Source organism: Arachis hypogaea, chromosome 9 (genome assembly GCF_003086295.3).
Source record: "Arachis hypogaea cultivar Tifrunner chromosome 9, arahy.Tifrunner.gnm2.J5K5, whole genome shotgun sequence".
In the NCBI taxonomy this organism is placed as follows: Eukaryota; Viridiplantae; Streptophyta; class Magnoliopsida; order Fabales; family Fabaceae; genus Arachis; species Arachis hypogaea.
The window spans coordinates 119311862-119322177 of record NC_092044.1 but is presented as its reverse complement, the minus strand read 5'-3'; the positions used below and the strand labels follow the sequence as shown (position 1 = coordinate 119322177).

Here is a 10316-nt window from a genome sequence, read left to right as displayed (position 1 = left end):
TGATTTGTGATTTTGCTTATTTTTCAAGTTTGACAAAAGAATCACTTCTTTTACCGAGGACAAGTTCCGAAGAGATGGCATTGATGTGAAAACTGAATCCATAGTTGTGAAGGTATTTGATAAAGAAATTTCAACTAAAGAAATGAAAAATGGAGGAAAAATCACTATAATGCCATATGGAATGGCTGTCTGGTTAATTGGCATTGGGACTCATCCATTTACCAATGAGGGTGTTGAATGATGTGGAAGAGCTCAATAATAACAAATTGCATAGGGATTGAGATACATTATGTACTATATTTTAAGTCATTTAAACGAAAGTAAATGTTCATTTGAGATACATCATGTACTATATTCTCCCGATATCATATTATGAAATCACTTATTTAAAAAATTTAAGTTTGATCGGTAAAGACATTATATATCCAGCAATATTAACCCTGTTTGTTACCATGATAAATGGTGTATGTGAAACATGTGCAAAATGGATACTCTAGAAGGCGATAACAAGTAATAATGTAAAGATGACAACACTTGTAATAAGAAGATAACAAACTCATACATTATTCATACAAAAGAAAGTTGACGCGCGTGGCTTTAACATTACGAAATAAAAACTTAGACCGTGGACAATACTTGTCATGTTATTTCCATATCTTACATGCATGAAAGCTAGATTTTTGATATAGAGACCATTATTCTTCCATATCATATCATGAAGCGTCCAAGTTTAAGGTAGTGAGGTGAAGTGTACAATAAGGTTGAGGTGAAGGACCAAGATTGAAGCTCATGAGATTGGTATTGTTGTCCCGAAGAAGCTGAGAATCCAACCCTACCCCATTCTGGAAGATGGTCCCTCAAGTCAACCACATAAGATACCTGATACCTTTGACCATCAGGGTAGGTAGCAGTCACTTGTAGGTTTTTAGAGTTAGCATCATAGGTTACCAGAACATTTAGGGTTTGGCCATTTCTCCTCTCCCACTTGGTGGTTGCTGCGGATTTAATAGAGTTCACATCAATTCCGATGTGTTGGTAATTGGGGTCCCAACCATTGGAGTCTTGAGCATAGAAGGTATCGAATTCAACGGCGAGAACTTGGTTGGCCGAAGGGTTCTGGGCAGTTTGAGGGTCAAATAGCCCTAAGGTCCCTCCGGCCGAGTTTTTTGGAATTTGGCTATCCGGTGCCGCGATGAAGAAGGCTATGCCATCGGCACCAATGTCATTAGGCGACTTGATGACGAAGCTGAACTGTGCTTGGAAGTTTGTGAGGCGGTTGGTGCTCTTCTCCCAGAGGCGCACCTGGGTGGAGTGCAAGACTCGACCCACGGTGCTCTTTGCAGGGGTTCCGTTAGCGTCTACCTTGGTGAGTTGGATTCCCTTGCTTGCTGAAAAGGTTGCATCACCTTGCAAGATTAGGTTTCTTTCATCGTCTTGTTCAAATTTGTTGTAGCTGAAGGAAAGGGAATCTAGTGAGTGGGCTTTGTTGAGGAGCATGAGGAAGATGGTTGCTATGGAAAGAAGAGGGAGGATTTTCTTGGAGATAGCCATGGTGATGGTTTGTGTTGTGTGAAGAATGGTTTGAGCCTTATGCCTATTTATACTATCAATATAGGACTATTCCATATTTTTAAATTATCTTTCATTTATATCTTGAAATTAGTATTATGATTTCACTTATATTTATTAATAAAAATATACTACTAAATGGAAGAGAAAGAGAAAAAGTTAATCCACCACACTAAGTTCCTGTTTTGTTATATTGTATTCTTTTTAATCATAACCATATTATTTAAATTAATTTTATTTTAGTTTGACTAAAATGATTCCAGAAATTTATTTTTAGTTTACTCCTCAAATCAAACATATTTAGATTCTCTTTAAGTTAATATCTATTAGTGTAACTTATTCGAAAGGTTAAATAATATTAGTTAACTTTACTATCAGTTACACTAATAATATCTTTAAAAATAATACTTAGTTCTATTTAAAAAAAAGTTCTCCTTATATATATATATATATATATATATATATATATATATATATATATATATATATAAGAGTAATATTATATCACTAATAAAATTAATTCTTTTTTTGCTAATAATTAGTCACTTTTAAATTACTAAATTTTAAACTTTTAATTTTAAATTTTAATGATATAAAAATAAAATATGCATCTAAAATATTGATAAAAATTATTAATATTTTTCTATGTTATCTTCTTGTCCGCTATTCTAAATTTTTAATCTATATACTTTTGTCTCAACTCTCAAGTGTTATCCGTATATCAATATAATATCATATATGGCTCTAACTTCCAAGAGAAATAATTGTTAACCGGGGAAACAACTACACATGGAACGGCGAGGCATCCATGTGTGTTTTTGTTTTTGTTTGGTTTTTTTTTTTTTTTCCATGACGTACATGAATTATAATTAGGTAAACAAAAAAATAGTCGGAATTTGTCTTATTTAACATTAATTAATTGTCGCAATAATTAATAAATGCTAAATAAGGTAGATTATAATTGTTTTTTGCTGATTTTATTTGGTTACCAAATATTTTCGTATGATTTATGAGTTAGAAACTAGAATACCTAGTGCCACAAGTAGTTTGAAAATAAATATAGGAAAATTTGTATCACATATATAGGTGTTTTTTTACGGTAAAATTAATTGTCTAACACACATGAATACGTAGGCTAGGAGTTACGATGCAGTTATAAACGAAAATTAATATATTATCATTTTTATATTTATTTTTTATTTAATAATTCACATTTTTTAATGCAGTAATTTTTCCTAAATTAAAGTACATACTTGGTACGAATACAAGCTTGTTTGCCTTACAAGTCGATATAAGTTGGATTAAATTCAACAAAAATAATCCTCACATTAACATGGCTGTAAACATGCACTCACTTAACCGTTTTAATAGCGCGCTCAAATTATGAAATACGCTTTTTCTTCTTTCTCGATCAAAATTCTAACCCTAAAAATTCAAACGACGCTCGAAGTCTCTCAAAAAACTGTCAAAATCGTCGCGAAAACTCAAGGAAATCTACAAAGAAACTTCAAAATCTCCATAAAAAGAAAGATTATTCAAGGTATTATTTCACTGATCATCCAGTTTTTTCACTTTTTTCTTTCTCATTTCGAACGCAAAACACTAGATAATCGTATTTCTATTTATTAAGTAGATTCATTATGTGTTCTTGGTTTAAAATACATATTACTGTTCTCGTTATATTGTTCAATCGGTGATAACCGTTTTACGTACTGTTTCGCGTATAGTTTAACGTATATTTTCATGTTTTTCTGTGCATGTTTGGAACTGAGTTTGTATAAATAAAAACTTCCGCTGTATCTTAAGTAAATTTGACTGTAACTGGTGATGTTGTTCTTGAATATGGTTCATGTACTTCTGGTGTCATTTTATGCATATTTAGTTGACTTGAATATCATTTTGAACTCATATTATGTCATATAATCTAAAAAATAATAGAGGTGTATATGGCTGGTATTTTGGTATATATCAAGCGAATTCGACTGTAACTGGTGCTATTGTCCTATCCCTGGTGTAGCTAGAAACAGAACATTGTTTTTGTGTTTCTGGTGTCATTTTATTTGTGTTTGGTTGACTTGAACATCATTTTTAACTCTTGTTATGTCATGTAATCTAAGAAATACTAGAGGTGTATATGGCTGGTATTCCGGGTTATATGAAGCGAATTCGACTATAACTGTTACTGTTGTCCTATCCTTGGTGTAATTAAAAATAGAATATTGTCTTTGTGCTTCTGATATTATTTTATGCATGTTTAGTTGACTTAAATATCATTTTAAACTCATATTATGTCATATAATCTAAAAAATAATAGAGGTATATATAGCTGGTATTTCGGTGAGAAACGAATTTACTTATGTAAGGGCAATTGCCCCATTAAATTTTTATAAACAAATAATAAGTATACACATAATATAAGTATTAAAGCCCCTCTTAAAATAATAGGTTTGCCCCATTTTAAATTTTTTAAAAATATATATGTGAAAAATCTAGGTTATTAATTAATAATACAATAATAAAAATTATTGAATTATATAAATTTAATCTATTTATATTAAAAAATTAAATATGCTTGATTAAATAGTAATAATAATTTAATTAATTAATTATCTAAAATTAAATTTAGTTTCTCAAATAAAAATAAGACTGTTAGTATTTAATAATTTTTTAATTAATTTGAGATAAAATATATTATATATTATTTATTTATTTTTACTATTTATTTAATTTAATTTTGGTATTATGTATAATAATTATTTTCATAAAATTTTTTTTACCATGAATATTATAGAGTGTCAACTGTGCAATTAAATGACAAAAAATATTTGAATAATTACTTAATATAAAAAAGATATTATTTATATTTATATATAAAAAATGTAATTGTTTGAGTTAAATTTTTATTTTTTTGTAATTATTTTTGTATTTTTTTTAATTTTATATTTTTTATAAATTTTTAATTATTAAGCTATAATTTTTTTATTATATAAAAAATAATCAATAAAATGTGAGTTGATGGATATAGAGGATATTTGATGAAAAAATACTTTTAAATTAATATATTTTTTTATGTGTTAATTAAATTATTTAAACTTTGACTAATATATTTTGAATTTTCAATATCTAAATATATTTATGTTAAATTTTATTATTTTTATATATTATTTTTGCCTCTATTATTAAAATTTTTTGGATTCGTCACTAATTTCAGTGTATATCAAGCGAATTCAACTGTAACTGGTGATGTTGTTATCTATTAACCTTATGTTTTTATTTCTTACAGTAAAAAGGACAAGCAAGAACCCTGCTGCACCAAAATATAATGTAAGCACATATATCTTAGACCAACTCAATTTTTTTTGTATAAATATCGTTTATTTAAATAATTTTCGTTTCACTTATTTACAGAAAACTTGTGATTTGAGATGATCGATAAGACTTCTAAATGAAAATTTCCAAAACATGAGCAATGAAAAGAAAGCCATCGTCTAGGAATTGAGATTTGATGGTTTAATTTGATGCACATCCCTCCAATAAATGTACTGCATAAACTCTTAAAGGAGTTGACATATTCTTTTAATTTGATAAGAAACACATTAGACACCTCGTACGGTGTGTTGACCATCAACCAGAAAAATATAGTAGCTGTCCTCAGCTTGAATGCATCTGGTAACTGATTACATTAACTATTATAATAGAAGTGTATATGACTGTACTTCGGTGTATTTTAAGTGAATTCGAGTGTAATTGGTGATCTTGTTTTGCTGCTTTTCTTATAGGGGCGCTCTTTCTAAGCAAAGTTAATTTTAAAGAGTTTATTGAAGAGAACAAGGAAGTTTATAGAAACTTTCAAGGCAAAACATTGAAGCAATTGACGGACTTGATAACGAAAATCGGTGTTGACCGTGACGAAGATCAGCTTATGTTAAAGAGGGCATTCATCATCTACATTCAAATGTTGTTCTTGTTGCCAACAACAATAAACAAGATTTCTCCCATCCACATGCCTCTGATTTTTCATGTGGACACCATACGCGAATGGAATTGGGGTGGCCATATCTTCGACTTCCTCATCAAGGGCATAAGTGAGCACGTCTTAAAAAAGAAAAAATCCGTTTATGGCTAGCTCTATGCTCTGATGATTGAATACTTTCACGAATCCAAACACAAAAATAAGATGATGGATGCAATCCCTAGACCACCCTAGGTGATACATTGGACTAAGGAGTTGCTGATTGAGAGGGTAGAAGCTAAAATTAAAGGTTATATGGTAACTGAACAGAATTATTTCTTTAATTTCGGTGTATTTCTTTTATGTATATGATGTAAACCAATGTTTTACCTATTTTAGGGCATCGTCAAGAGGGTAGAGCTAAAAGAAAAATTGACGAGAATACAAAAGGAAGAAAAGAAGGAGAAAAAGAAAAAGACACAAAAGAAGAAGGACATTTCATCGAAAAGTGATAGTGGTACTTCCTCTGAGTCTGATTCTGAACAAGACTCAAAGGAGCCACCAAAAGCAAGAAAACAACCAACTAGAAAAATAAAAAAGTAAGTATTATTTTTAGGTGTATTTTGTCATTTTTACTGTATTTTTTTGCCTCATTATTATTTGCTGTCCAGAATGGTATAGAAAAAGAGAAAGCAGATTGTTCAAGATTTATCTTCGCAAAGCGAAACTAAATCTGATGATGAGTAAAATTCTCAAATTATCATTGGAATGCTATGTTTTCTGTTTATATCAAAATTTTATGTATTAACAGAATGTTTCCCATTTATTGTCAAAAGTAAAGAATTGGAGCGAATAATAAAAGAAAAATCGCAGAAAAAAGTTCAGATTCCTGCAAAAATGTATGCATTTCTTTCGGGGGGGATATTTAATCAATTTTGTTGTCTTTGTTTGATTGATAATTCTTTGATTTTTAAGATGCAATCCAAAAAACTAAAGTGCATTATTGAGGATTCATCTTCTGAAAAAGAAATTGAATCCGATGACGAGTAAGAGACATTGTAAAGCTATCTTTTTTTTTCATCAAAATTTTATTCGTTAACATAATTTTATTTATATTGTCAGAACTGAACAAACACAAGAATTTTTAAGAGAAGCAAAAAAAAATGCCAAGCCTGAAAAAGGTATGTTGCTTTTCGGTATATTTTGGCAATTTTATTATGTTTTTGGTGGCTGATGATTGTTTGCTTTTCCAGGATGTAGGAAAAAAGGACAGATATACCAGAAGGTGAGCTCCACTCCATAGAATCTCACTATGATTCTTCCCAAATGTAAGATCTTTTATTTGATAACATTTCCTAAATCCTGGTGTAACTCATTACTTTGATTTTACTAAATAATGTTTATTTTGTTCTTAGAATGCCGAATGTATACTTGGCAAGTGAAAATGATCTTGTCTTTCAAACACAGACAGATAAGAGCAGTATAAATAAGCTAAGTGATAACATGTAATTTCTATTTCTATTGTCATTTTCTTAATTTTTGTGTTACCATGTTCTGCTTCTGATTCTGTATATATATTTTTTTAGGAAAAAAAGTCCTTTAACGATTTATTCAAGAAAAAAAACTGCAACTATATAAATTCTCATAAAATAGAAGTTGTGTTTCTATTCAATACTTGAGGTGTATTCTGACATGATTTCAGTGTATTTCAAGTTAGGGGAACAAGAAGAATCGTACAATGACCCAGCCCAAGAAAAAATGATTGTTCTTCAAAAAGAGATACATTCACAATCCGAACTGCTCAGCATGTGAGTTTTCCAACTTACTTTCAATCTTCTATTCTTCTATTTTAAGAAAGTTTATTAACTTTTCATTTTTCTTTTCGTTAGACTTCCACTTCAAATATGTGCACCTCCATCAGAGGGAAAAACATCAAGTCCTTTGCAAAATCATCCAATCCCTGCAAAGTCTCCCAACGAGGAATTTAAAGAAGAAAAAATTAATGCGTGAAGAATAATACTTTTGATGTATCTGGTTTGTCTTTGGGTTTATTTGTTCATCGTTAAGGGTTTAAGTGTCTTTTATATAGAGGTGTATTTGGTTCTTAATTCAATGTATTTCTTTTGAATTGAGGTGCAATTATTTTTTTAGTTTAGTTCCTTTTCTATAATCCTGTAGCACTGCACAATCCCATCAACCTGCTGAAAACACACCAACAGCGCCAGCAGCTCCTTCTAAAATGTAAGTTCTACACAATATAACTCTCTTTCAATATTCTTATACTATTTTATATGTTACAATCAAGGTTCTGAAAACTGAACCGGTCATCGAACTGCTCTAGCTACTGGTTTATTGGTTTAATGGTTCAACCGATTTAACTGTGGCTCAACCGATTTAACTGTAGTTCAACCAAAAGAACCATTTTATAATAAAATAATAAACAAAATATAAATAAACACATCAAAATATAGTTATAATCTAATATAAACTTTAAAATATCATACAAATTAATACTACACATACCTAAAGATTACTAGCAACCTAATAACAATAAACATGAAAATAAGGACCATCTCAATTGCAAGAATCACAACAATAATTTAATGAATTAACAAGTTTAAAATCTGAATAAAAAATCCAGCAACTCAATAACAAAAAACAAAGACAATCTTAATCTCAAGAATCACAATAATACCAATAATTTAGCAAATTAACAAATGAACAATTTGTTAAGAGCAAAGCAACCTAATAATCTCAATTGCAAGAATGACAACAATTTAATGAACTAACAAGTACAAAATTCAAATAAAAAATCTAGCAACCCACAATAACAAAAAACAAAAATAATTTCAATTTCAAGAATCACAATAACAGCAACAATTTAGCAAATTAACAATTTGAGAAGAATAAAGCAACCCAATACCTCAATTGCAAGAATCACAACAACTATTTAACGAATTAACAAGTAGAAACTCACAAGTTCACAAGAACCCACAACAAACTACTCCAACCCAATAATCTCATAAGTCAAAATTATTGGATAATAATTCAACCTAGTAACAAGTTATAGCAACAAAATTCACAACTTAACTAACAATAATTATTCATAATTATTCAACAATCATTCAACAAAGTTCACAATTCAATTCACAGTTGACAAAAAAATAAAAAATCTAAATCATACACATAGATCACAGTTCACGGTTCACAATTCATAGAACTTCACAGTAACAACAAATTATTCAATTATAGTTAAAAAGAAAATTACCTAAAAGTTAGAAGTCTTGAACAGAGCACGCAAGAGAGACACACCATGACAAGGTTCACCTTCAAATGGGCTTCGAATGGCCTTTGAATGGGCAGTGGAACAGAGCTGGCGCTAACGACATAATGGCTGCACAATGGAGGGGAAGGAAGGTTGCGACAGCAACTGCACTCAATGGATAAGGGGAACGAAGGTTGCGACGGCTTCTGCGCGATAGAGGGAAAGTGAGGGAGCAGGCGGTGGCTGGACGAAAGTGAGGGAGGACCAGGAGCTCTGGACTGAGTGTAAGAGACAGAGAGAGGCTAGGGCTGGACTCGAGAGTGGAGACTGAAGTAGACGAGTAGTGGAGGAGTTAGGGTTCATTGATTTAGAATCAATGAAACGGCGCTATTTACTTCCCAATTCAAAAAACCGACCGAATCACAGTTCGGTTCGATCGAACGATTTTCGACCTGTTTAACGGTTCAATAGCGATTTTTAAAATTGGCGGTTTTAGCATTTAACCGATCCATTTTTTGCAACAGTTCACAGTTCAACCGGTTCGAATCGATTTTTAGAACTTTGGCCACCCCCTCAATTCACTGCTGCATTAATGATGATTGCTAGGACATCATCATTTGTAAAGCTTGAATTTCCTGCGCTATCGTTCAACTTTGGTTTTCTGAATCGAACAAGAAGATACACTGATTTAGGAGGGTCAATCGACAACTAAGACGAGAAAATAATAATAATAAGTTATGTCAAATATTTTCAAGCAGATGGTTAAGTATTGGTTTGAATTGGGTTATTTGAGCGCAAAAAAAGAGCATTTTTTAAAAATAAAGTATTTTTATTAAATTTTAAATATATTTAGATATATTTTTTAAAAAATATTTTTATTAAAAAATAAATTATTTATTTATTTTAAAAGTAAATAATATCTTATCTAAAAAATAGCAGAAGCAAAAAAATTTTTAATATTAATTTTTTTGAATTTATTAAAATATAAAATAACTTTCAAAAAAATAAAAAATATTTTTAAAAAATTCAATATAAACTGATCCTAAATTTTAATCAAGGTCACTTGTCACTATCCTAATACCTAATCACATATATTTATCTTAATCACAATATTATTTAAATTAATTTATTTTATCTTAATTAAAATTATTTCAGAAATTTATTTTTAAAAATGAAATATATTTAGATTCTCTTTAAATTTAATATCTATTAATGTAACTTATTCGAGAGGTTAAATAATATCAGTTAACTTTACTATATAGTTACACTAGTAATATCTTTAAAAATAATATTTAGTTCTATTTACAAAAAGTTCTCCTTATATATATCAGAATAATATTATATAATCAATAACATTATTTTTTTCTAACAATTAATCAATTTTAAACTATAAAATTTTAAATTTCAAATTTTAATAATAAAAATTATAATAAAATTAGTTTGATCTAATGGTTAGCTCACTAGTTCATTTAATCAAGTGTCACGAATTAGTCTTTATCGATAAACTTTTAAATAAAACTCAAATTCATG

The 10316-nt window shown here is 29.5% G+C and overlaps 1 protein-coding gene across 1 annotated transcript; it reads right to left on the bottom strand.

The window, feature by feature from the left end:
• Positions 1-514: 514 nt before the first annotated feature.
• Positions 515-1583, bottom strand: LOC112712636 (alpha-methyl-mannoside-specific lectin-like). The gene has a single exon (XM_025765559.3). It carries the CDS (start codon positions 1549-1551, stop codon positions 709-711), a length of 843 nt encoding a protein of 280 aa, XP_025621344.1. The 5' UTR covers positions 1552-1583; the 3' UTR covers positions 515-708.
• Positions 1584-10316: the final 8733 nt, after the last annotated feature.